The 27524-nt window shown below is 65.2% G+C and overlaps 1 protein-coding gene across 2 annotated transcripts; it reads right to left on the bottom strand.

Moving 5' to 3' along the window:
• Window positions 1-814: 814 nt before the first annotated feature.
• Window positions 815-26863, bottom strand: IUM83_09891 (uncharacterized protein; the record flags this gene model as incomplete). 2 transcript variants are annotated; one of them, XM_067934365.1, is made up of 3 exons in its annotated part: window positions 815-1487; window positions 2252-2747; window positions 26329-26863. In XM_067934365.1, 3 exons carry the CDS (start codon window positions 26861-26863, stop codon window positions 815-817), a joined length of 1704 nt encoding a protein of 567 aa, XP_067799449.1. The 2 variants fall into 2 exon arrangements, with proteins under 2 accessions (XP_067799449.1, XP_067799448.1); XM_067934366.1 differs by lacking the exon at window positions 26329-26863 and having other exon boundaries at window positions 2252-2835.
• Between the last annotated feature and the right edge of the window lie 661 nt (window positions 26864-27524).

Genomic DNA, 27524 nt, shown 5'->3' with positions numbered 1-27524 from the left:
CCCAGCAGCAGAGACTGAGTTAATGACAGTGTTGCTGTCAGTGGCGGTGTTGGGGTGCTGCGAACGTGTGCAGGCAGCGCTAGTGAATGGCTGGGGCTGCGTTCTATAGTGAAGTGAGGTGTAACAAGATGACTGGTCATCAGAGCAGGGTAGGGTACGTGAGTTACTGTAGGGTTACTACCGGGTTACTCTGAGAGGGTACTATTTGGGTAGAGGGTATTAATCGGGAATTTCCGTTAGTAGGCAAAAAATAATGATGTCAAAGCTCTCCGACATAAGGTGCTTCATATTTTGTCGAACGGGCACAAAAAGGATAGCACTTCTACATAATTAATATTATTAAGTAAGAAACCACGATATATTCCGAGTAGCTACACCTCACCCTTCGGACAGGCATCGTGTTCCAAACACTAATCGAATAATACACGACAAGAAAAAGATAGCACTACTACTTAGCAAATTGAGAAGACCAATAATCAGTAATCGACCATTCTGCTTCTTCAGTTGAGAAGACCAATGGTCGGTAATCGCCTTTTCTTCTACCACTGCTTCGAAATACTATTTTTTATAATGCACTATAAAAAGTTTCAGGTGTACATCTCTATCCTTCTAATAGACTTGGCACACCTGGTCGCTTTAAAATGCAAATGCTTGACCCTCAAGAGGATATTATAGTACCGCCGTAATGACTAGGTCTTACAACGCAGTCGCAATTACAATCACAACGAATAAAAGACTTTGGAGAAAAACACGCCTCAACGCGCTCTTTGCATTATCAATGGATTAGTGTGTACGTAAACCTTTCGTGGTCGACTTAGAACAGGGCAGCAACCATGGTGGCAACGACAGCAGACGCGACAGATAGAAGCGTGATCGACTGGCTGCTGATAGCAGCGCTGCTTCCCGATGCCGTGGTCGTGCCCGCGGAAGACTTGGAGGTGTCGCCCACGTTAGTGGTGGTGGTGGTGTTCGTACCCGATCCGCTAGACACGCCTGAACCGGTAGTAGAATCGGCGGTGCTGGTCTCGGTGGTCTCGTCGGTGGTGTCGGAGTCACTGGTGCTATCTGCCTCATCCGAGGTTTCATCCGAACCGGTCGAATCATCCGTAACCCCAATCGTATCGGTCTCGTCCGTTGTACTCGAGTTAGTTGCGGTGGGGGTATCCACGGTGGATTCCATCAGACAGTCGTAGTTGTGGCGGTCGTAGCCGTTGCTGGCGCCGTCGTCACTGTAGGTGCCGTCGTAGCTGTGGCAGTCGTTGCCGTTGCTGGCGCCGTCGTCACTGTAGGTGCCGTCGTAGCTGTGGCAATCGTTGCCGTTGCTGGCGCCGTCGTCACTGTAGGTGCCGTCGTAGCTGTGGCAGTCGTTGCCGTTGCTGGCGCCGTCGTAGAATCGGTGGTAGTAGTTTTGGTGGCGGTGGCCGGCGCGACCGTCGTTGTGGTGGGCGCCTTTGTTGTTGTTGTTGTCGTCGTCGTCGTTGTCGTCGCTGTGGCAGTGGTGGGGGCGGTGGTATCAGCAGCAAGACCCTGCGAGGCGATGGCAGCAGCAACGAGAACCGTGGCGAAGAACTTCATCTTGGCTATTGCTTGGTTTGGGAAGTGCAAGGAGGTGGCGTTTGTAGTAGAGCGCAAATGTGCGAGTGAGGATCCTCCTGCTAGAAGTTTGACTATCGGTAGCGGCTAGCGGCGCTCATCCATCGAAACGGACTGCACAAGCGCATTTTCTTCTTGTGCCGTTGGCCATTTTTACAATGTGTGGAATTAGGGAATTAGAGACCTGCGACTGTGATGGACATTTATTCTTGTTGCTGACTTCGATAGTGACACCTCGAAGCTCAGTGAGCTCTCGTCGTTGCCTCCTCCTGCGGAAGTCGGTGGGATACTCTCGCGCGTGTAGCTATCCAGAACGCAGGAAATCTATTGTAGGTAAGGCGTCGCTCGTATTGAACTAACGAAGTCTATTGAACTACCACACACAAGCACTTCACCAGTTCTTCTTCATGCTTCTGCATCGATCGCGCCGACGGCATCTAGAAGAGCCCCCACAACAGCCACGCTGACGGCTGCTGCAGAGAGTTCAGCAGGGCTGGGCTCGGGGAGTTGGACAAGTTCAACGAAATCTTGGTCTCGGACTGAATCAGCGTTATCTTCGTCGCTTGCTACGGGATGCGAGTCATCCTTTCCGGCTGTGGGCAGAGGAGTGTCGCTGACGTTTTCTGGTAGATCGTTTTGTTCAAAGCGAGGCGATAACCTGGATGTGGAAGTGCCCGGATTGAGTTTCGTGAAGCTTGACGTAAACTTATTCCGTTCTTCATCGACGTCTTCTGGGGCAGGGTCGGTCAGGCCATTGGGTTTCCAGCAATCCGCGCCTTCTAGTTCGAACTCGACAGTGTCGATGAGGCCAAGCAAAGTGCCAATCACAGCGCTGGTTATAGCGGTGGCAGACACTACATGTGGCGGTGTAGCTTTCATTTCCACTGCATCCACGATTTCCTGCGTAGTAGCAGCAACCTCGCCCTCGAGTTCGGCATCATCAGACTCACCGAGAGCCACTGCCTCAGGCGTCTCCACTCCTTCCTTCAGCACTTCCACCTCTTCAGCGTCCATCTCAGGGAAAACTTCAGCCAAGTTATGACCAAGTAAATCTCGATCCAGACCATCAAACGCAACCTTCTCGCACACCACGTCGATCACATCGTTCACCAGCGCAAATTCAGCCGACACAACACGGGCAACATCAACGAGACCTGTTCCCACAGTAATAGCGTCATAACCCGTACTTGACAACTCTCCAATCTTGGGAAAGCTCTCAGCCGCCACAGGCGTCTCGACCATGGCCTCCTCAGCTTCCTGCTCGGCGGCAGCACACGCGACAGACTCCACCGCATTCACCAGGTCTTCCGCCGCTGCAGCCACGTCGGCCTCGGTCGCCGCATCCGACACGGCTTCCACCGCCTGCGCCACGGCCGCGGCCACCTCCGTCGGCTCGGTCGCCGCTACTTCCTCGGACACGCTCTCAGCCGCCACAGGCGTCTCGACCATGGCCTCCTCGGCTTCCTGCTCGGCGGCAGCACACGCGACAGACTCCACCGCATTCACCAGGTCTTCCGCCGCTGCAGCCACGTCGGCCTCGGTCGCCGCATCCGACACGGCTTCCACCGCCTGCGCCACGGCCGCGGCCACCTCCGCCGGCTCGGTCGCCGCTACTTCCTCGGACACGCTCTCAGCCGCCACAGGCGTCTCGACCATGGCCTCCTCGGCTTCCTGCTCGGCGGCAGCACACGCGACAGACTCCACCGCATTCACCAGGTCTTCCGCCGCTGCAGCCACGTCGGCCTCGGTCGCCGCATCCGACACGGCTTCCACCGCCTGCGCCACGGCCGCGGCCACCTCCGCCGGCTCGGTCGCCGCTACTTCCTCGGACACGCTCTCAGCCGCCACAGGCGTCTCGACCATGGCCTCCTCGGCTTCCTGCTCGGCGGCAGCACACGCGACAGACTCCACCGCATTCACCAGGTCTTCCGCCGCTGCAGCCACGTCGGCCTCGGTCGCCGCATCCGACACGGCTTCCACCGCCTGCGCCACGGCCGCGGCCACCTCCGCCGGCTCGGTCGCCGCTACTTCCTCGGACACGCTCTCAGCCGCCACAGGCGTCTCGACCATGGCCTCCTCGGCTTCCTGCTCGGCGGCAGCACACGCGACAGACTCCACCGCATTCACCAGGTCTTCCGCCGCTGCAGCCACGTCGGCCTCGGTCGCCGCATCCGACACGGCTTCCACCGCCTGCGCCACGGCCGCGGCCACCTCCGCCGGCTCGGTCGCCGCTACTTCCTCGGACACGCTCTCAGCCGCCACAGGCGTCTCGACCATGGCCTCCTCGGCTTCCTGCTCGGCGGCAGCACACGCGACAGACTCCACCGCATTCACCAGGTCTTCCGCCGCTGCAGCCACGTCGGCCTCGGTCGCCGCATCCGACACGGCTTCCACCGCCTGCGCCACGGCCGCGGCCACCTCCGCCGGCTCGGTCGCCGCTACTTCCTCGGACACGCTCTCAGCCGCCACAGGCGTCTCGACCATGGCCTCCTCGGCTTCCTGCTCGGCGGCAGCACGCGCAGCAGACTCCACCGCATTCACCAGGTCTTCCGCCGCTGCAGCCACGTCGGCCTCGGTCGCCGCATCCGACACGGCTTCCACCGCCTGCGCCACGGCCGCGGCCACCTCCGCCGGCTCGGTCGCCGCTACTTCCTCGGACACGCTCTCAGCCGCCACAGGCGTCTCGACCATGGCCTCCTCGGCTTCCTGCTCGGCGGCAGCACACGCGACAGACTCCACCGCATTCACCAGGTCTTCCGCCGCTGCAGCCACGTCGGCCTCGGTCGCCGCATCCGACACGGCTTCCACCGCCTGCGCCACGGCCGCGGCCACCTCCGCCGGCTCGGTCGCCGCTACTTCCTCGGACACGCTCTCAGCCGCCACAGGCGTCTCGACCATGGCCTCCTCGGCTTCCTGCTCGGCGGCAGCACACGCGACAGACTCCACCGCATTCACCAGGTCTTCCGCCGCTGCAGCCACGTCGGCCTCGGTCGCCGCATCCGACACGGCTTCCACCGCCTGCGCCACGGCCGCGGCCACCTCCGCCGGCTCGGTCGCCGCTACTTCCTCGGACACGCTCTCAGCCGCCACAGGCGTCTCGACCATGGCCTCCTCGGCTTCCCTGCTCGGCGGCAGCACACGCGACAGACTCCACCGCATTCACCAGGTCTTCCGCCGCTGCAGCCACGTCGGCCTCGGTCGCCGCATCCGACACGGCTTCCACCGCCTGCGCCACGGCCGCGGCCACCTCCGCCGGCTCGGTCGCCGCTACTTCCTCGGACACGCTCTCAGCCGCCACAGGCGTCTCGACCATGGCCTCCTCGGCTTCCCTGCTCGGCGGCAGCACACGCGACAGACTCCACCGCATTCACCAGGTCTTCCGCCGCTGCAGCCACGTCGGCCTCGGTCGCCGCATCCGACACGGCTTCCACCGCCTGCGCCACGGCCGCGGCCACCTCCGCCGGCTCGGTCGCCGCTACTTCCTCGGACACGCTCTCAGCCGCCACAGGCGTCTCGACCATGGCCTCCTCGGCTTCCTGCTCGGCGGCAGCACGCGACAGACTCCACCGCATTCACCAGGTCTTCCGCCGCTGCAGCCACGTCGGCCTCGGTCGCCGCATCCGACCGCCGCTGGCCACTCGGCTCTTCCTCGGACACGCTCTCAGCCGCCACAGGCGTCTCGACCATGGCCTCCTCGGCTTCCTGCTCGGCGGCAGCACACGCGACAGACTCCACCGCATTCACCAGGTCTTCCGCCGCTGCAGCCACGTCGGCCTCGGTCGCCGCATCCGACACGGCTTCCACCGCCTGCGCCACGGCCGCGGCCACCTCCGCCGGCTCGGTCGCCGCTACTTCCTCGGACACGCTCTCAGCCGCCACAGGCGTCTCGACCATGGCCTCCTCGGCTTCCTGCTCGGCGGCAGCACACGCGACAGACTCCACCGCATTCACCAGGTCTTCCGCCGCTGCAGCCACGTCGGCCTCGGTCGCCGCATCCGACACGGCTTCCACCGCCTGCGCCACGGCCGCGGCCACCTCCGCCGGCTCGGTCGCCGCTACTTCCTCGGACACGCTCTCAGCCGCCACAGGCGTCTCGACCATGGCCTCCTCGGCTTCCTGCTCGGCGGCAGCACACGCGACAGACTCCACCGCATTCACCAGGTCTTCCGCCGCTGCAGCCACGTCGGCCTCGGTCGCCGCATCCGACACGGCTTCCACCGCCTGCGCCACGGCCGCGGCCACCTCCGCCGGCTCGGTCGCCGCTACTTCCTCGGACACGCTCTCAGCCGCCACAGGCGTCTCGACCATGGCCTCCTCGGCTTCCTGCTCGGCGGCAGCACACGCGACAGACTCCACCGCATTCACCAGGTCTTCCGCCGCTGCAGCCACGTCGGCCTCGGTCGCCGCATCCGACACGGCTTCCACCGCCTGCGCCACGGCCGCGGCCACCTCCGCCGGCTCGGTCGCCGCTACTTCCTCGGACACGCTCTCAGCCGCCACAGGCGTCTCGACCATGGCCTCCTCGGCTTCCCTGCTCGGCGGCAGCACGCGACAGACTCCACCGCATTCACCAGGTCTTCCGCCGCTGCAGCCACGTCGGCCTCGGTCGCCGCATCCGACACGGCTTCCACCGCCTGCGCCACGGCCGCGGCCACCTCCGCCGGCTCGGTCGCCGCTACTTCCTCGGACACGCTCTCAGCCGCCACAGGCGTCTCGACCATGGCCTCCTCGGCTTCCTGCTCGGCGGCAGCACACGCGACAGACTCCACCGCATTCACCAGGTCTTCCGCCGCTGCAGCCACGTCGGCCTCGGTCGCCGCATCCGACACGGCTTCCACCGCCTGCGCCACGGCCGCGGCCACCTCCGCCGGCTCGGTCGCCGCTACTTCCTCGGACACGCTCTCAGCCGCCACAGGCGTCTCGACCATGGCCTCCTCGGCTTCCTGCTCGGCGGCAGCACACGCGACAGACTCCACCGCATTCACCAGGTCTTCCGCCGCTGCAGCCACGTCGGCCTCGGTCGCCGCATCCGACACGGCTTCCACCGCCTGCGCCACGGCCGCGGCCACCTCCGCCGGCTCGGTCGCCGCTACTTCCTCGGACACGCTCTCAGCCGCCACAGGCGTCTCGACCATGGCCTCCTCGGCTTCCTGCTCGGCGGCAGCACACGCGACAGACTCCACCGCATTCACCAGGTCTTCCGCCGCTGCAGCCACGTCGGCCTCGGTCGCCGCATCCGACACGGCTTCCACCGCCTGCGCCACGGCCGCGGCCACCTCCGCCGGCTCGGTCGCCGCTACTTCCTCGGACACGCTCTCAGCCGCCACCGGCGTCTCGACCATGGCCTCCTCGGCTTCCTGCTCGGCGGCAGCACGCGACAGACTCCACCGCATTCACCAGGTCTTCCGCCGCTGCAGCCACGTCGGCCTCGGTCGCCGCATCCGACACGGCTTCCACCGCCTGCGCCACGGCCGCGGCCACCTCCGCCGGCTCGGTCGCCGCTACTTCCTCGGACACGCTCTCAGCCGCCACAGGCGTCTCGACCATGGCCTCCTCGGCCCCTGCTCGGCGGCGGCACGCGACAGACTCCACCGCATTCTGGTCTTCCGCCGCTGCAGCCACGTCGGCCTCGGTCGCCGCATCCGACACGGCTTCCACCGCCTGCGCCACGGCCGCGGCCACCTCCGCCGGCTCGGTCGCCGCTACTTCCTCGGACACGCTCTCAGCCGCCACAGGCGTCTCGACCATGGCCTCCTCGGCTTCCCTGCTCGGCGGCAGCACACGCGACAGACTCCACCGCATTCACCAGGTCTTCCGCCGCTGCAGCCACGTCGGCCTCGGTCGCCGCATCCGCTTCCACAGGCTCTTCCACCGCCTGCGCCGCGGCCGCGGCCACCTCCGCCGGCTCGGTCGCCGCTACTTCCTCGGACACGCTCTCAGCCGCCACGGGCGTCTCGACCATGGCCTCCTCGGCTTCCCTGCTCGGCGGCAGCACACGCGACAGACTCCACCGCATTCACCAGGTCTTCCGCCGCTGCAGCCACGTCGGCCTCGGTCGCCGCATCCGACACGGCTTCCACCGCCTGCGCCACGGCCGCGGCCTCCGGCTCGGTCGCCGCCGCTTCCTCGGACACGCTCTCAGCCGCCACAGGCGTCTCGACCATGGCCTCCTACATCCCTGCTCGGCGGCAGCACGCGACAGACTCCACCGCATTCACCAGGTCTTCCGCCGCTGCAGCCACGTCGGCCTCGGTCGCCGCATCCGACACGGCTTCCACCGCCTGCGCCACGGCCGCGGCCACCTCCGCCGGCTCGGTCGCCGCTGCTTCCTCGGACACGCTCTCAGCCGCCACAGGCGTCTCGACCATGGCCTCCTCGGCTTCCTGCTCGGCGGCAGCACACGCGACAGACTCCACCGCATTCACCAGGTCTTCCGCCGCTGCAGCCACGTCGGCCTCGGTCGCCGCATCCGACACGGCTTCCACCGCCTGCGCCACGGCCGCGGCCACCTCCGCCGGCTCGGTCGCCGCTACTTCCTCGGACGCTCTCAGCCGCCACAGGCGTCTCGACCATGGCCTCCTCGGCTCCTGCTCGGCGGCAGCACACGCGACAGACTCCACCGCATTCACCAGGTCTTCCGCCGCTGCAGCCACGTCGGCCTCGGTCGCCGCATCCGACACGGCTTCCACCGCCTGCGCCACGGCCGCGGCCACCTCCGCCGGCTCGGTCGCCGCTACTTCCTCGGACACGCTCTCAGCCGCCACAGGCGTCTCGACCATGGCCTCCTCGGCTCCCTGCTCGGCGGCAGCACACGCGACAGACTCCACCGCATTCACCAGGTCTTCCGCCGCTGCAGCCACGTCGGCCTCGGTCGCCGCATCCGACACGGTTTCCACCGCCTGCGCCACGGCCGCGGCCACCTCCGCCGGCTCGGTCGCCGCCACCAGGTCTTCCGCCGCTGCAGCCACGTCGGCCTCGGTCGCCGCATCGGCTTCCACCGCCTGCGCCACGGCCGCGGCCTCCGCCGGCTCGGTCAGCCTCGGCTCCCTGCTCGGCGGCAGCACACGCGACAGACTCCACCGCATTCACCAGGTCTTCCGCCGCTGCAGCCACGTCGGCCTCGGTCGCCGCATCCGACACGGCTTCCACCGTGCGCGCACGGCGGGCCACCGCCTGCGCCACTTCTCGGCCGCGGCCGCCACGTCGGCTTCGCGGCTTCCACCGCCTGCGCCACGGCCGCGGCCACCTCCGCCGGCTGGTCGGCCGCTCTCACGTTTCAGCCGCCACAGGCGTCTCGACCATGGCCTCCTCGGCTCCCTGCTCGGCGGCAGCACACGCGACAGACTCCACCGCATTCACCAGGTCTTCCGCCGCTGCAGCCACGTCGGCCTCGGTCGCCGCATCCGCTTCCGCTGCGCCACGGCCGCGGCCACCTCCGCCGGCTCGGTCGCCGCTATTCTCCTCGGCTCCCCTGCTCGGCGGCAGCACACGCGACAGACTCACCGCTTCCTCCACCGCCTGCGCCACGGCCGCGGCCACCTCCGCCGGCTCGGTCGCCGCTCCTCGGCTTCCTGCTCACGCGAGCAGACTCCACCGCATTCACCAGGTCTTCCGCCGCTGCAGCCACGTCGGCCTCGGTCGCCGCATCCGACACGGCTTCCGCCTGCGCCACGGCCACGGCCGCCTCCGCCGGCTCGGTCGCCGCTGCTTCCTCGGACACGCTCTCAGCCGCCACAGGCGTCTCGACCATGGCCTCCTCGGCTCCCTGCTCGGCGGCAGCACACGCGACAGACTCCACCGCATTCACCAGGTCTTCCGCCGCTGCAGCCACGTCGGCCTCGGTCGCCGCATCCGACACGGCTTCCACCGCCTGCGCCACGGCCGCGGCCACCTCCGCCGGCTCGGTCGCCGCTACTTCCTCGACACGCTCTCAGCGCCACAGGCGTCTCGACCATGGCCTCCTCGGCTCCCTGCTCGGCGGCAGCACACGCGACAGACTCCACCGCATTCACCAGGTCTTCCGCCGCTGCAGCCACGTCGGCCTCGGTCGCCGCATCCGACACGGCTTCCACCGCCTGCGCCACGGCCGTACGGCCACTCCGCCGGCTCGGTCGCCGCTACTTCCTCGGACACGCTCTCAGCCGCCACAGGCGTCTCGACCATGGCCTCCTCGGCTCCCTGCTCGGCGGCAGCACACGCGACAGACTCCACCGCATTCACCAGGTCTTCCGCCGCTGCAGCCACGTCGGCCTCGGTCGCCGCATCCGACACGGCTTCCACCGCCTGCGCCACGGCCGCGGCCACCTCCGCCGGCTCGGTCGCCGCTACTTCCTCGGACACGCTCTCAGCCGCCACAGGCGTCTCGACCATGGCCTCCTCGGCTTCCCTGCTCGGCGGCAGCACACGCGACAGACTCCACCGCATTCACCAGGTCTTCCGCCGCTGCAGCCACGTCGGCCTCGGTCGCCGCATCCGACACGGCTTCCACCGCCTGCGCCACGGCCGCGGCCACCTCCGCCGGCTCGGTCATGCTACTTCACTCGGACACGCTCTCAGCCGCCACAGGCGTCTCGACCATGTGCTCCTCGGCTTCCTGCTCGGCGGCAGCACACGCGACAGACTCCACCGCATTCACCAGGTCTTCCGCCGCTGCAGCCACGTCGGCCTCGGTCGCCGCATCCGACACGGCTTCCACACGCCGCCGCGCCACGGCCGCGGCCACCTCCGCCGGCTCCGGTCGCCGCTACTTCCTCGGACACGCTCTCAGCCGCCACAGGCGTCTCGACCATGGCCTCCTCGGCTCCCTGCTCGGCGGGCGCACGCGACAGACTCCACCGCATTCACCAGGTCTTCCCGCCGCTCGGCACCTCCGCGGCATCGGTCGCCACACTTCCTCGCCTGCGCCACGTCGACAGTCACCTCCGGGAACGGCCGACCGGCTCGTCGCCGGGCTCGTCGGCGTGTCCGCTACTTCCTCGGACACGCTCCACTCAGCAGGCGCCACGGGCGTCTCGACCATGGCCTCCTCGGCCATAACTCGGCGGCGCACGCGACAGACTCCACCGCATTCACCAGGTCTTCCGCCGCTGCGTACGTCGGCCTCGGTCGCCGCATCCGACACGGCTTCCACCGCCTGCGCCATGGCCGCATCCGCGGCTCGGTCGCCGCTACTTCCTCGGACACGCTCTCAGCCGCCACAGGCGTCTCGACCATGGCCTCCTCGGCTCCCTGCTCGGCGGCAGCACACGCGACAGACTCCACCGCATTCACCAGGTCTTCCGCCGCTGCAGCCACGTCGGCCTCGGTCGCCGCATCCGACACGGCTTCCACCGCCTGCGCCACGGCCGCGGCCACCTCCGCCGGCTCGGTCGCCCTACTTCCTCGGACACGCTCTCAGCCGCCACAGGCGTCTCGACCATGGCCTCCTCGGCTCCCTGCTCGGCGGCAGCACGCGACAGACTCCACCGCATTCACCAGGTCTTCCGCCGCTGCAGCCACGTCGGCCTCGGTCGCCGCATCCGACACGGCTTCCACCGCCTGCGCCACGGCCGCGGCCACCTCCGCCGGCTCGGTCGCCGCTACTTCCTCGGACACGCTCTCAGCCGCCACAGGCGTCTCGACCATGGCCTCCTCGGCTCCCTGCTCGGCGGCAGCACACGCGACAGACTCCACCGCATTCACCAGGTCTTCCGCCGCTGCAGCCACGTCGGCCTCGGTCGCCGCATCCGACACGGCTTCCACCGCCTGCGCCACGGCCGCGGCCACCTCCGCCGGCTCGGTCGCCGCTGCTTCCTCGGACACGCTCTCAGCCGCCACGGGCGTCTCGACCATGGCCTCCTCGGCTCCCTGCTCGGCGGCAGCACGCGACAGACTCCACCGCATTCACCAGGTCTTCCGCCGCTCAGCCACGTCTCGGTCGCGCGCGATCTCCTCACGCCTGCCGCGGCTCGACTCGCCTCGGACGCTCTCAGACCGCCACAGGCGTCTCGACCACGGCTTCCTCGGCTTCCTGCTCGGCGGCAGCACGCGCGCAGACTCCACCGCGCTCACCAGGTCTTCCTGCTGCAGCCACGTCGGCCTCGGTCGCCGCATCCGACACGGCTTCCACCGCCTGCGCCACGGCCGCTGCCACCTCGCTCGGTTCGGCTGTGGCAGCCACCTCCGCCGGCTCGGTCGCCAATACCTCCTCGGCCACGTCGACAGTCACCTCCGGAACGGACTCCGTGACCTGCTCGTCGCCGAATTCCTCGTCGGCGTACTCCGACTCGGCCTCCACCGCGTCCACGGTCGCAGACAGAGCGGCCACGACGGCGACGCTGGCTGCAGTCGCAGCGGTCGCAGCGACGTCCTCGCTCACGCTTGAGGTCGGCTCCTGCTGCTCCTCCATGGCGGCCTCCGGGGTCTCGGACACGCTCTCGACCGCCACAGGCGTCTCGACCACGGCTTCCTCGGCTTCCTCGGCTTCCTGCTCGGCGGCAGCACGCGCAGCAGACTCCACCGCGCTCACCAGGTCTTCTGCTGCTGCGGACACCTCGGCCTCGGTCGCCGCCTCCGACACGGCTTCCACCGCCTGCGCCACGGCCGCTGCCACCTCGCTCGGTTCGGCTGTGGCAGCCACCTCCGCCGGCTCGGTCGCCGATACCTCCTCGGCCACGTCGACAGTCACCTCCGGAACGGACTCCGTGACCTGCTCGTCGCCGAATTCCTCGTCGGCGTACTCCGACTCGGCCTCCACCGCGTCCACGGTCGCAGACAGAGCGGCCACGACGGCGACGCTGGCTGCAGTCGCAGCGGTCGCAGCGACGTCCTCGCTCACGCTTGAGGTCGGCTCCTGCTGCTCCTCCATGGCGGCCTCCGGGGTCTCGGACACGCTCTCGACCGCCACAGGCGTCTCGACCACGGCTTCCTCGGCTTCCTCGGCTTCCTGCTCGGCGGCAGCACGCGCAGCAGACTCCACCGCGCTCACCAGGTCTTCTGCTGCTGCGGACACCTCGGCCTCGGTCGCCGCCTCCGACACGGCTTCCACCGCCTGCGCCACGGCCGCTGCCACCTCGCTCGGTTCGGCTGTGGCAGCCACCTCCGCCGGCTCGGTCGCCGATACCTCCTCGGCCACGTCGACAGTCACCTCCGGAACGGACTCCGTGACCTGCTCGTCGCCGAATTCCTCGTCGGCGTACTCCGACTCGGCCTCCACCGCGTCCACGGTCGCAGACAGAGCGGCCACGACGGCGACGCTGGCTGCAGTCGCAGCGGTCGCAGCGACGTCCTCGCTCACGCTTGAGGTCGGCTCCTGCTGCTCCTCCATGGCGGCCTCCGGGGTCTCGGACACGCTCTCGACCGCCACAGGCGTCTCGACCACGGCTTCCTCGGCTTCCTCGGCTTCCTGCTCGGCGGCAGCACGCGCAGCAGACTCCACCGCGCTCACCAGGTCTTCTGCTGCTGCGGACACCTCGGCCTCGGTCGCCGCCTCCGACACGGCTTCCACCGCCTGCGCCACGGCCGCTGCCACCTCGCTCGGTTCGGCTGTGGCAGCCACCTCCGCCGGCTCGGTCGCCGATACCTCCTCGGCCACGTCGACAGTCACCTCCGGAACGGACTCCGTGACCTGCTCGTCGCCGAATTCCTCGTCGGCGTACTCCGACTCGGCCTCCACCGCGTCCACGGTCGCAGACAGAGCGGCCACGACGGCGACGCTGGCTGCAGTCGCAGCGGTCGCAGCGACGTCCTCGCTCACGCTTGAGGTCGGCTCCTGCTGCTCCTCCATGGCGGCCTCCGGGGTCTCGGACACGCTCTCGACCGCCACAGGCGTCTCGACCACGGCTTCCTCGGCTTCCTCGGCTTCCTGCTCGGCGGCAGCACGCGCAGCAGACTCCACCGCGCTCACCAGGTCTTCTGCTGCTGCGGACACCTCGGCCTCGGTCGCCGCCTCCGACACGGCTTCCACCGCCTGCGCCACGGCCGCTGCCACCTCGCTCGGTTCGGCTGTGGCAGCCACCTCCGCCGGCTCGGTCGCCGATACCTCCTCGGCCACGTCGACAGTCACCTCCGGAACGGACTCCGTGACCTGCTCGTCGCCGAATTCCTCGTCGGCGTACTCCGACTCGGCCTCCACCGCGTCCACGGTCGCAGACAGAGCGGCCACGACGGCGACGCTGGCTGCAGTCGCAGCGGTCGCAGCGACGTCCTCGCTCACGCTTGAGGTCGGCTCCTGCTGCTCCTCCATGGCGGCCTCCGGGGTCTCGGACACGCTCTCGACCGCCACAGGCGTCTCGACCACGGCTTCCTCGGCTTCCTCGGCTTCCTGCTCGGCGGCAGCACGCGCAGCAGACTCCACCGCGCTCACCAGGTCTTCTGCTGCTGCGGACACCTCGGCCTCGGTCGCCGCCTCCGACACGGCTTCCACCGCCTGCGCCACGGCCGCTGCCACCTCGCTCGGTTCGGCTGTGGCAGCCACCTCCGCCGGCTCGGTCGCCGATACCTCCTCGGCCACGTCGACAGTCACCTCCGGAACGGACTCCGTGACCTGCTCGTCGCCGAATTCCTCGTCGGCGTACTCCGACTCGGCCTCCACCGCGTCCACGGTCGCAGACAGAGCGGCCACGACGGCGACGCTGGCTGCAGTCGCAGCGGTCGCAGCGACGTCCTCGCTCACGCTTGAGGTCGGCTCCTGCTGCTCCTCCATGGCGGCCTCCGGGGTCTCGGACACGCTCTCGACCGCCACAGGCGTCTCGACCACGGCTTCCTCGGCTTCCTCGGCTTCCTGCTCGGCGGCAGCACGCGCAGCAGACTCCACCGCGCTCACCAGGTCTTCTGCTGCTGCGGACACCTCGGCCTCGGTCGCCGCCTCCGACACGGCTTCCACCGCCTGCGCCACGGCCGCTGCCACCTCGCTCGGTTCGGCTGTGGCAGCCACCTCCGCCGGCTCGGTCGCCGATACCTCCTCGGCCACGTCGACAGTCACCTCCGGAACGGACTCCGTGACCTGCTCGTCGCCGAATTCCTCGTCGGCGTACTCCGACTCGGCCTCCACCGCGTCCACGGTCGCAGACAGAGCGGCCACGACGGCGACGCTGGCTGCAGTCGCAGCGGTCGCAGCGACGTCCTCGCTCACGCTTGAGGTCGGCTCCTGCTGCTCCTCCATGGCGGCCTCCGGGGTCTCGGACACGCTCTCGACCGCCACAGGCGTCTCGACCACGGCTTCCTCGGCTTCCTCGGCTTCCTGCTCGGCGGCAGCACGCGCAGCAGACTCCACCGCGCTCACCAGGTCTTCTGCTGCTGCGGACACCTCGGCCTCGGTCGCCGCCTCCGACACGGCTTCCACCGCCTGCGCCACGGCCGCTGCCACCTCGCTCGGTTCGGCTGTGGCAGCCACCTCCGCCGGCTCGGTCGCCGATACCTCCTCGGCCACGTCGACAGTCACCTCCGGAACGGACTCCGTGACCTGCTCGTCGCCGAATTCCTCGTCGGCGTACTCCGACTCGGCCTCCACCGCGTCCACGGTCGCAGACAGAGCGGCCACGACGGCGACGCTGGCTGCAGTCGCAGCGGTCGCAGCGACGTCCTCGCTCACGCTTGAGGTCGGCTCCTGCTGCTCCTCCATGGCGGCCTCCGGGGTCTCGGACACGCTCTCGACCGCCACAGGCGTCTCGACCACGGCTTCCTCGGCTTCCTCGGCTTCCTGCTCGGCGGCAGCACGCGCAGCAGACTCCACCGCGCTCACCAGGTCTTCTGCTGCTGCGGACACCTCGGCCTCGGTCGCCGCCTCCGACACGGCTTCCACCGCCTGCGCCACGGCCGCTGCCACCTCGCTCGGTTCGGCTGTGGCAGCCACCTCCGCCGGCTCGGTCGCCGATACCTCCTCGGCCACGTCGACAGTCACCTCCGGAACGGACTCCGTGACCTGCTCGTCGCCGAATTCCTCGTCGGCGTACTCCGACTCGGCCTCCACCGCGTCCACGGTCGCAGACAGAGCGGCCACGACGGCGACGCTGGCTGCAGTCGCAGCGGTCGCAGCGACGTCCTCGCTCACGCTTGAGGTCGGCTCCTGCTGCTCCTCCATGGCGGCCTCCGGGGTCTCGGACACGCTCTCGACCGCCACAGGCGTCTCGACCACGGCTTCCTCGGCTTCCTCGGCTTCCTGCTCGGCGGCAGCACGCGCAGCAGACTCCACCGCGCTCACCAGGTCTTCTGCTGCTGCGGACACCTCGGCCTCGGTCGCCGCCTCCGACACGGCTTCCACCGCCTGCGCCACGGCCGCTGCCACCTCGCTCGGTTCGGCTGTGGCAGCCACCTCCGCCGGCTCGGTCGCCGATACCTCCTCGGCCACGTCGACAGTCACCTCCGGAACGGACTCCGTGACCTGCTCGTCGCCGAATTCCTCGTCGGCGTACTCCGACTCGGCCTCCACCGCGTCCACGGTCGCAGACAGAGCGGCCACGACGGCGACGCTGGCTGCAGTCGCAGCGGTCGCAGCGACGTCCTCGCTCACGCTTGAGGTCGGCTCCTGCTGCTCCTCCATGGCGGCCTCCGGGGTCTCGGACACGCTCTCGACCGCCACAGGCGTCTCGACCACGGCTTCCTCGGCTTCCTCGGCTTCCTCGGCTTCCTGCTCGGCGGCAGCACGCGCAGCAGACTCCACCGCGCTCACCAGGTCTTCTGCTGCTGCGGACACCTCGGCCTCGGTCGCCGCCTCCGACACGGCTTCCACCGCCTGCGCCACGGCCGCTGCCACCTCGCTCGGTTCGGCTGTGGCAGCCACCTCCGCCGGCTCGGTCGCCGATACCTCCTCGGCCACGTCGACAGTCACCTCCGGAACGGACTCCGTGACCTGCTCGTCGCCGAATTCCTCGTCGGCGTACTCCGACTCGGCCTCCACCGCGTCCACGGTCGCAGACAGAGCGGCCACGACGGCGACGCTGGCTGCAGTCGCAGCGGTCGCAGCGACGTCCTCGCTCACGCTTGAGGTCGGCTCCTGCTGCTCCTCCATGGCGGCCTCCGGGGTCTCGGACACGCTCTCGACCGCCACAGGCGTCTCGACCACGGCTTCCTCGGCTTCCTCGGCTTCCTGCTCGGCGGCAGCACGCGCAGCAGACTCCACCGCGCTCACCAGGTCTTCTGCTGCTGCGGACACCTCGGCCTCGGTCGCCGCCTCCGACACGGCTTCCACCGCCTGCGCCACGGCCGCTGCCACCTCGCTCGGTTCGGCTGTGGCAGCCACCTCCGCCGGCTCGGTCGCCGATACCTCCTCGGCCACGTCGACAGTCACCTCCGGAACGGACTCCGTGACCTGCTCGTCGCCGAATTCCTCGTCGGCGTACTCCGACTCGGCCTCCACCGCGTCCACGGTCGCAGACAGAGCGGCCACGACGGCGACGCTGGCTGCAGTCGCAGCGGTCGCAGCGACGTCCTCGCTCACGCTTGAGGTCGGCTCCTGCTGCTCCTCCATGGCGGCCTCCGGGGTCTCGGACACGCTCTCGACCGCCACAGGCGTCTCGACCACGGCTTCCTCGGCTTCCTCGGCTTCCTGCTCGGCGGCAGCACGCGCAGCAGACTCCACCGCGCTCACCAGGTCTTCTGCTGCTGCGGACACCTCGGCCTCGGTCGCCGCCTCCGACACGGCTTCCACCGCCTGCGCCACGGCCGCTGCCACCTCGCTCGGTTCGGCTGTGGCAGCCACCTCCGCCGGCTCGGTCGCCAATACCTCCTCGGCCACGTCGACAGTCACCTCCGGAACGGACTCCGTGACCTGCTCGTCGCCGAATTCCTCGTCGGCGTACTCCGACTCGGCCTCCACCGCGTCCACGGTCGCAGACAGAGCGGCCACGACGGCGACGCTGGCTGCAGTCGCAGCGGTCGCAGCGACGTCCTCGCTCACGCTTGAGGTCGGCTCCTGCTGCTCCTCCATGGCGGCCTCCGGGGTCTCGGACACGCTCTCGACCGCCACAGGCGTCTCGACCACGGCTTCCTCGGCTTCCTCGGCTTCCTGCTCGGCGGCAGCACGCGCAGCAGACTCCACCGCGCTCACCAGGTCTTCTGCTGCTGCGGACACCTCGGCCTCGGTCGCCGCCTCCGACACGGCTTCCACCGCCTGCGCCACGGCCGCTGCCACCTCGCTCGGTTCGGCTGTGGCAGCCACCTCCGCCGGCTCGGTCGCCAATACCTCCTCGGCCACGTCGACAGTCACCTCCGGAACGGACTCCGTGACCTGCTCGTCGCCGAATTCCTCGTCGGCGTACTCCGACTCGGCCTCCACCGCGTCCACGGTCGCAGACAGAGCGGCCACGACGGCGACGCTGGCTGCAGTCGCAGCGGTCGCAGCGACGTCCTCGCTCACGCTTGAGGTCGGCTCCTGCTGCTCCTCCATGGCGGCCTCCGGGGTCTCGGACACGCTCTCGACCGCCACAGGCGTCTCGACCACGGCTTCCTCGGCTTCCTCGGCTTCCTGCTCGGCGGCAGCACGCGCAGCAGACTCCACCGCGCTCACCAGGTCTTCTGCTGCTGCGGACACCTCGGCCTCGGTCGCCGCCTCCGACACGGCTTCCACCGCCTGCGCCACGGCCGCTGCCACCTCGCTCGGTTCGGCTGTGGCAGCCACCTCCGCCGGCTCGGTCGCCAATACCTCCTCGGCCACGTCGACAGTCACCTCCGGAACGGACTCCGTGACCTGCTCGTCGCCGAATTCCTCGTCGGCGTACTCCGACTCGGCCTCCACCGCGTCCACGGTCGCAGACAGAGCGGCCACGACGGCGACGCTGGCTGCAGTCGCAGCGGTCGCAGCGACGTCCTCGCTCACGCTTGAGGTCGGCTCCTGCTGCTCCTCCATGGCGGCCTCCGGGGTCTCGGACACGCTCTCGACCGCCACAGGCGTCTCGACCACGGCTTCCTCGGCTTCCTCGGCTTCCTGCTCGGCGGCAGCACGCGCAGCAGACTCCACCGCGCTCACCAGGTCTTCTGCTGCTGCGGACACCTCGGCCTCGGTCGCCGCCTCCGACACGGCTTCCACCGCCTGCGCCACGGCCGCTGCCACCTCGCTCGGTTCGGCTGTGGCAGCCACCTCCGCCGGCTCGGTTGCCGATACCTCCTCGGCCACGTCGACAGTCACCTCCGGAACGGACTCCGTGACCTGCTCGTCGCCGAATTCCTCGTCGGCGTACTCCGACTCGGCCTCCACCGCGTCCACGGTCGCAGACAGAGCGGCCACGACGGCGACGCTGGCTGCAGTCGCAGCGGTCGCAGCGACGTCCTCGCTCACGCTTGAGGTCGGCTCCTGCTGCTCCTCCATGGCGGCCTCCGGGGTCTCGGACACGCTCTCGACCGCCACAGGCGTCTCGACCACGGCTTCCTCGGCTTCCTCGGCTTCCTGCTCGGCGGCAGCACGCGCAGCAGACTCCACCGCGCTCACCAGGTCTTCTGCTGCTGCGGACACCTCGGCCTCGGTCGCCGCCTCCGACACGGCTTCCACCGCCTGCGCCACGGCCGCTGCCACCTCGCTCGGTTCGGCTGTGGCAGCCACCTCCGCCGGCTCGGTCGCCGATACCTCCTCGGCCACGTCGACAGTCACCTCCGGAACGGACTCCGTGACCTGCTCGTCGCCGAATTCCTCGTCGGCGTACTCCGACTCGGCCTCCACCGCGTCCACGGTCGCAGACAGAGCGGCCACGACGGCGACGCTGGCTGCAGTCGCAGCGGTCGCAGCGACGTCCTCGCTCACGCTTGAGGTCGGCTCCTGCTGCTCCTCCATGGCGGCCTCCGGGGTCTCGGACACGCTCTCGACCGCCACAGGCGTCTCGACCACGGCTTCCTCGGCTTCCTCGGCTTCCTGCTCGGCGGCAGCACGCGCAGCAGACTCCACCGCGCTCACCAGGTCTTCTGCTGCTGCGGACACCTCGGCCTCGGTCGCCGCCTCCGACACGGCTTCCACCGCCTGCGCCACGGCCGCTGCCACCTCGCTCGGTTCGGCTGTGGCAGCCACCTCCGCCGGCTCGGTCGCCGATACCTCCTCGGCCACGTCGACAGTCACCTCCGGAACGGACTCCGTGACCTGCTCGTCGCCGAATTCCTCGTCGGCGTACTCCGACTCGGCCTCCACCGCGTCCACGGTCGCAGACAGAGCGGCCACGACGGCGACGCTGGCTGCAGTCGCAGCGGTCGCAGCGACGTCCTCGCTCACGCTTGAGGTCGGCTCCTGCTGCTCCTCCATGGCGGCCTCCGGGGTCTCGGACACGCTCTCGACCGCCACAGGCGTCTCGACCACGGCTTCCTCGGCTTCCTCGGCTTCCTGCTCGGCGGCAGCACGCGCAGCAGACTCCACCGCGCTCACCAGGTCTTCTGCTGCTGCGGACACCTCGGCCTCGGTCGCCGCCTCCGACACGGCTTCCACCGCCTGCGCCACGGCCGCTGCCACCTCGCTCGGTTCGGCTGTGGCAGCCACCTCCGCCGGCTCGGTCGCCGATACCTCCTCGGCCACGTCGACAGTCACCTCCGGAACGGACTCCGTGACCTGCTCGTCGCCGAATTCCTCGTCGGCGTACTCCGACTCGGCCTCCACCGCGTCCACGGTCGCAGACAGAGCGGCCACGACGGCGACGCTGGCTGCAGTCGCAGCGGTCGCAGCGACGTCCTCGCTCACGCTTGAGGTCGGCTCCTGCTGCTCCTCCATGGCGGCCTCCGGGGTCTCGGACACGCTCTCGACCGCCACAGGCGTCTCGACCACGGCTTCCTCGGCTTCCTCGGCTTCCTGCTCGGCGGCAGCACGCGCAGCAGACTCCACCGCGCTCACCAGGTCTTCTGCTGCTGCGGACACCTCGGCCTCGGTCGCCGCCTCCGACACGGCTTCCACCGCCTGCGCCACGGCCGCTGCCACCTCGCTCGGTTCGGCTGTGGCAGCCACCTCCGCCGGCTCGGTTGCCGATACCTCCTCGGCCACGTCGACAGTCACCTCCGGAACGGACTCCGTGACCTGCTCGTCGCCGAATTCCTCGTCGGCGTACTCCGACTCGGCCTCCACCGCGTCCACGGTCGCAGACAGAGCGGCCACGACGGCGACGCTGGCTGCAGTCGCAGCGGTCGCAGCGACGTCCTCGCTCACGCTTGAGGTCGGCTCCTGCTGCTCCTCCATGGCGGCCTCCGGGGTCTCGGACACGCTCTCGACCGCCACAGGCGTCTCGACCACGGCTTCCTCGGCTTCCTCGGCTTCCTGCTCGGCGGCAGCACGCGCAGCAGACTCCACCGCGCTCACCAGGTCTTCTGCTGCTGCGGACACCTCGGCCTCGGTCGCCGCCTCCGACACGGCTTCCACCGCCTGCGCCACGGCCGCTGCCACCTCGCTCGGTTCGGCTGTGGCAGCCACCTCCGCCGGCTCGGTCGCCGATACCTCCTCGGCCACGTCGACAGTCACCTCCGGAACGGACTCCGTGACCTGCTCGTCGCCGAATTCCTCGTCGGCGTACTCCGACTCGGCCTCCACCGCGTCCACGGTCGCAGACAGAGCGGCCACGACGGCGACGCTGGCTGCAGTCGCAGCGGTCGCAGCGACGTCCTCGCTCACGCTTGAGGTCGGCTCCTGCTGCTCCTCCATGGCGGCCTCCGGGGTCTCGGACACGCTCTCGACCGCCACAGGCGTCTCGACCACGGCTTCCTCGGCTTCCTCGGCTTCCTGCTCGGCGGCAGCACGCGCAGCAGACTCCACCGCGCTCACCAGGTCTTCTGCTGCTGCGGACACCTCGGCCTCGGTCGCCGCCTCCGACACGGCTTCCACCGCCTGCGCCACGGCCGCTGCCACCTCGCTCGGTTCGGCTGTGGCAGCCACCTCCGCCGGCTCGGTTGCCGATACCTCCTCGGCCACGTCGACAGTCACCTCCGGAACGGACTCCGTGACCTGCTCGTCGCCGAATTCCTCGTCGGCGTACTCCGACTCGGCCTCCACCGCGTCCACGGTCGCAGACAGAGCGGCCACGACGGCGACGCTGGCTGCAGTCGCAGCGGTCGCAGCGACGTCCTCGCTCACGCTTGAGGTCGGCTCCTGCTGCTCCTCCATGGCGGCCTCCGGGGTCTCGGACACGCTCTCGACCGCCACAGGCGTCTCGACCACGGCTTCCTCGGCTTCCTCGGCTTCCTGCTCGGCGGCAGCACGCGCAGCAGACTCCACCGCGCTCACCAGGTCTTCTGCTGCTGCGGACACCTCGGCCTCGGTCGCCGCCTCCGACACGGCTTCCACCGCCTGCGCCACGGCCGCTGCCACCTCGCTCGGTTCGGCTGTGGCAGCCACCTCCGCCGGCTCGGTTGCCAATACCTCCTCGGCCACGTCGACAGTCACCTCCGGAACGGACTCCGTGACCTGCTCGTCGCCGAATTCCTCGTCGGCGTACTCCGACTCGGCCTCCACCGCGTCCACGGTCGCAGACAGAGCGGCCACGACGGCGACGCTGGCTGCAGTCGCAGCGGTCGCAGCGACGTCCTCGCTCACGCTTGAGGTCGGCTCCTGCTGCTCCTCCATGGCGGCCTCCGGGGTCTCGGACACGCTCTCGACCGCCACAGGCGTCTCGACCACGGCTTCCTCGGCTTCCTCGGCTTCCTGCTCGGCGGCAGCACGCGCAGCAGACTCCACCGCGCTCACCAGGTCTTCTGCTGCTGCGGACACCTGGCTCGGTTCGGTTGAATCATGCATAGGATTGTCTAGATGCCTATCGGACGTAGTCACTTCGTCCACCGGAATTGTAGGATGATTTTGAGGTTCTGAGATTGCCTCTGCAACATCATCAAGTACTTGGTCGAGTGTGGCTTGTACACCCTGAATTTCTTTGATTTGAGGTTCCGAATCCGTCCTCATCCCGTCGCCAACTTGGTGCGTCTCTAAGGCAATGCTTATCGACGCTAGCGTAGCCTCAGTCATTGTATTCACGACACTAGTAAGTGCAGTTGCCACCACGTCATTTTCGTCGGCTAGCGAGCGATAATAACCCAAACGGTCTGTAGTATTCTCGAGCTGCGGTGTTTCAAGTACTTCTTCGTTCACGAATTCAATGTCGTCCTTGTATGCACGAGGAAGATCTATTCGTTGTGAAACCTTACCCAATGCCTCCATCAGTATTGCCCTGACGGAGAGAGCCACTGCAATAGACATAGCTGGTGTCAAACTTTCCTCATACGCATCATCGTGATCCGCGGTGGTATGCACATCGTGTTCTTTACCTTCAGAACTTCGTGAGGAAAGCTGAGCTCGACTTTCATCTTGCATGCGGTATTCGTTAACCTGAACTGCATCTAAAAAAGTAGAAGCAGTCTCTTTCAATTCGTCGTCAACTGTGATATGCTGGTGTTCATCGTGACTAAAAACTCCTGTAAGGGAAGTAAGAGCTGTGTCCTGCCCTGCAGCAAGCGACGCACCCACACTAGCCATAGAATCGAGGATTTTCTCCACTCCCGCTGCAATAACTGCGGTGACCGTCCGACTAACAGCTATCGCAGCCACCACGGATACGCTTTCTGTTTCGTCTTCACTGGATTCAACCTCCTTATCCGATAGTTGTTTGCGCACACTTGCAAATGGTAAACCCAGAAGTGAAATGGGGACAGAACTGCTTTGGGTAGACTCGCTCAACCCACGTGACTCCTCCATCAAGTTGCTGTCCACAGGGTTGCTACTTTCGTCCCTCTCAGGTTCCAGTAAGTGTTTTGTGGGTTTCCCCATAGCGTCCTCTATTACAGCTTGGAGCGATAATCCGATCAAACCATTTACAGCTTGCCGAATAGCCAGTGACATTTGTATGGAGAGCGTAGGTTCCTCCTCCTCTGGCACTTGACCAGGAGCAACTAAGCTTCTAGTCGTCAAGGCTGGGTTCTCGGCATTCCCTCCCACAGATAGCTTGTCCGCTGATGCTGTGGCCTCTACTAGCTGAGAAACCAGTTCCTTCACGGTGTAAGGGCCAATTTGAGACAAAACATTTTCTGTCGTTCGCTCAATAATCCCGTCCACCGTCTGCCTAATAGCGACTGCCATGTCGCTTGAAATCCCTTTAGCAATATCGTCAGCCTCTGCAGTGCTAGAGGTTGTTGACAATGCAGCTTCCGTCCGATAGCCGCTATCTAACACTTTTGATTCCTCAGATACCGTATCCACAGCGGTGTTGCGAAGCACACTATCCGCGATCGCATTCTCTACTGCCAAAGCAATCATACCGCTGACAGTCCAACGTACTGCAATTGCAGTTTGAATTGAGATACCCTTAATCTCGTCAGAAGTTTGATTATCGTCATCGTCGGGCTGATGTAGCTGATCGAAGGTCTCGATCGCGGTCATGACAGCAGCGTGATCGTAGGGTACAGACTTCATATCACGTGAATCGTTGTACTCATCCGACATGAAAGGTCTGGAACGGAGTTCTTCGTCCTCATAGTGCTGGTGGGGCATATCCACGCCTGGTTCACGCGTTGTTAGGTCAATTATTACATTTTGCAATGCCTGCATCAAAATTGCATTCACACTACGCTGGATCGAAATAGACATTGCAACAGGCAAATCCTCAAGGTCAGTTGTGGCATCGTCTTGGTCCCAGAAGTCCTGCCCAGGAGCTTGCTCTGTTCTCCCTATACCATCCTCGTGGGGACCAGCCAAGTTACCATCAGGTAAGGTTAGCTGCAGTTCATTCGTCTCTGTTATTCGAGTTGGCGCTTGGCCTCCATCATCTTTTGTATGCTGTTCCAGCTGTCCATCGCCATTCTGCAAACGCTGAAGCACCGATTCCAACGTAACAGCAACAATAGCCGAAATGTTTCGTCGAATTGCAAGGGATACATCATCTGATACGCCATGTTCTGCATTGGAGTCTTGGTCGAGATGGGTCGGCACCGTGAGATCGTCTTGAATATCATTAACACGAGTAGGTCTGGATAGCGGTGAGATACCTTCGGTGCTATCATCGATTTGAGGGCCAGTTCCGATTGGATCGATCGAGCAGAGTTGCTTTACCGTCTTTTCAAGTGAAAGGGCGATAATGCCATCAACATTTCGGCTGATAGCAATGACCGTCTGGACCGACAACTCTTCTTCGGCATTGTTCTCCTGTTGGGTTATGTCAACCGGTTCAGTGATCAACTTTTGCGTCTTCGATCGACTTGTGTCTGACTTGCGCACATCATCATCAAGCAAACTATTCCCTATCGGGGAAGCATCATGCAGGCTTACCGCCATCACTGTAAGCTCACTCAGAGCACCTGTGGGTCTTCCATTCTCCAGAGCGCGCTCAACTGAATTTTGTACTGACAGCGCAATGAGACCATTTACGTAGCTGCCAACAGCGATTGCCGATTTTGCCGGCAGGATTGCGTCGTCTTCTCCAAGAGCAGGCTCATTTGCACTCACCTGGGAAGACCCCTTCTCCACCTGCTTAATTGAAACTGCTTCATCATTTACCTCTGACTCCGGGTGCTTAGCAGCTTGGTCGTGCTTCGAGACCTCAAACTTTTGCACCATGCTTACCAAAGACATCGCAATAATCCCATTCACACTATCTTGAATTGCTTTCGCCATCTGCACAGATACATGGCCTTCATCGGTCCGCGATGTGTCTGAACGATTGGTCAACTGTACGTCTCCGTCAATTCGTGATACATCGGAGCGGTGACTCAACTCCGAGTCGTTGTTGTTGGATAGTGAAAGTGCAAGAGAAGAAACCGGACTTGCTGTAGCGGGCAGAAACCGTTCAGCGGGAGGAACCACGACAAGTTCATTGTTCACTCGGATTCTCTGAGCAACTGCTTCGACGGCAACAGCAACAAGCTCGTTCAAACTCTGTGAAAACTCGGCACCTCCTTCTACACCAAGAGGGAACGATCGGAGCTGATCCACTGCGCTGCTAAGTGATCCAGCAATTGTAGAAGCTACAATTCGACCAATCTCACCCGCTATATCTTCTGACGGCTCTTGCTGTATCCTAAAGTCATCATCTTGAATTCCACGACTGCTCGATAGGTGGTGATCCCTTTCGGTCAGCTGACCAATGGTGTTCGTAAGTATTTCCTGAGCTAGTAGCGTCGATGGAGTCAGAGAGCTAACAACGTTTTGAAGAGCACTCAATAGTGCAGAGTCCGATGCTGCCGTTGATGATGCATCCCCGGTGTTTTCATTGTCTATCTCGGAATATATACCATGCGTTTGAATGTCAGCGGTGTCGTCATTGTTACCCGCAGGGGTCTTCGTTACAGAGGATACCTCTGCATCATCAGCATTATCACTTTGTACAAAATCGATATGCGTAGTGTCCTCGTGTGGAAGTAGGATATACACTCCCCCCATTGCTTCGACTTCCACCAATGCATCCGTGATTCCTTGAATCACGAGTTCCTGACAGGTGGCACGAGCTGTGGGCCAGTCTAGCGCGACCACCAAGTCTTGTTGATTTGCGGCGGGCAGCTCAATAAACTCAAAGCCGTCGATTTCTGCACCATCACTCTTTTGGTCGCTGACAGGACAGTAGTCATCGCTCGGAACTGTCGGCACATCAATATCATCTTCCTCACTCTTCCGGCCCCACGTGCCGTCATGCTTGTGCGTCTCATGAGGTGCCTCAGGTATGGCAAACCCGTCAGGAGTTGCTTCCTCCGAGGCTGTGGCTCTCGCATCTGGCTCAAAGGTTGACACCTTGTTTTCGCTTTCAGACAGTAAAGCTGGATCTGTGAAGTGCTCCCATTCATCAACTCCTTTAACCTCCGCATCACTTACAACAATCGGTCTCTCACCTTTGAATGTATCTTCAGTCGGCTCATCAGTGAGCTTGGATGCCTGAAGAAGATCATCCGCCAGAACGGGCAACGATGGTACAATTTCCACAACATTTTCTTCAGGCTCAAAAGTATGATGATCATCTTCATAGTCATCCGGGGCACTGGTGGGAGACTGGGTAATATTGGCGATCATATTGGCGATCGCCTTACCAGAGTCAGCACTGCTCTTCGAAGGCGAAACAAACCCAATTTCTTCAGCAATGGGCGATTCCTCCACAGCATCATGCAGGGAAGGCACCAACGTGATTGCATCCACGTCGTGGTAGCCCTCTTCTTCCTGTTTTACATCAATATGCTCGGGAACGGGTTCATCCTCTTTCTCTTCCAGGTTGCTAGGAATATCCAATGGGGATATCGTGACTGGAATTTCTTCTTGAATCGATTCTTCACAGATAGTATCCTTTTCCTCCTCTTTCTTTTGCGGTGAGTCCTCCATGACCGACAGGGTATCTGCTGTAAAATTGAACGTATTTCCCTCTTCTTGGTCCATGTCTTGCTTCGCAGGTGCTTTATCAGGGCCAACCTGAAGTGGCTCCAAGAAGGGTATTGATGGCGTTCGGACCTTCAAGTCTAGTTTCGAAACAACTTTTCGGTCTGCCTTCGGCGATACCGCACCCACTTTTGCAGGAGCCTTATGCTGCTTCTTTTGGCTCACTGTCGATGTGCGCGCCTTCTTGTATCCTGATGATGACAATTTAGGCGCACTATGTAAGTCCGAGACTGGAATCTTTGTATCCGCAACTGTTGGCGGCGTTCGCGCGCTCGGTTCCTTGGTTCCTTCCCTTGTCGGCTTAGTTACGTCTCTCGCAATACTTGTCGGTTGTTCTGCATGATCGCCACGAGCGGCTTCTGCAGTTTTGGGCGGCGTTCGTGCAACATCACTCCAACCATGAGAACTGTTCATTGCGGCACTTCGCTCATACATGGACGATTCTGCGATTTCAATCATTTTGTGGAGCTTATCCGAGAAACTCATGCGATTGAGACCAGGAGATTTCGAACCTGTCTGAGCGAGCAGCGATGATATTCGCGCTTCTTCTTTGAGCAGCTGTTGCGCAAATTCGCGGAGTTCAGCCATGGACTGATCCATATCCATAACAGGCGGCCCCCTCGGAGTTTCAGCATACTGTCCGTGGTTAACATCTTCATCC

Source organism: Phytophthora cinnamomi (assembly GCF_018691715.1).
Source record: "Phytophthora cinnamomi strain GKB4 chromosome Unknown Contig5, whole genome shotgun sequence".
Lineage (NCBI taxonomy): Eukaryota > Oomycota > Peronosporomycetes > Peronosporales > Peronosporaceae > Phytophthora > Phytophthora cinnamomi.
This window is presented reverse-complemented; position numbering and strand designations above follow the sequence as displayed.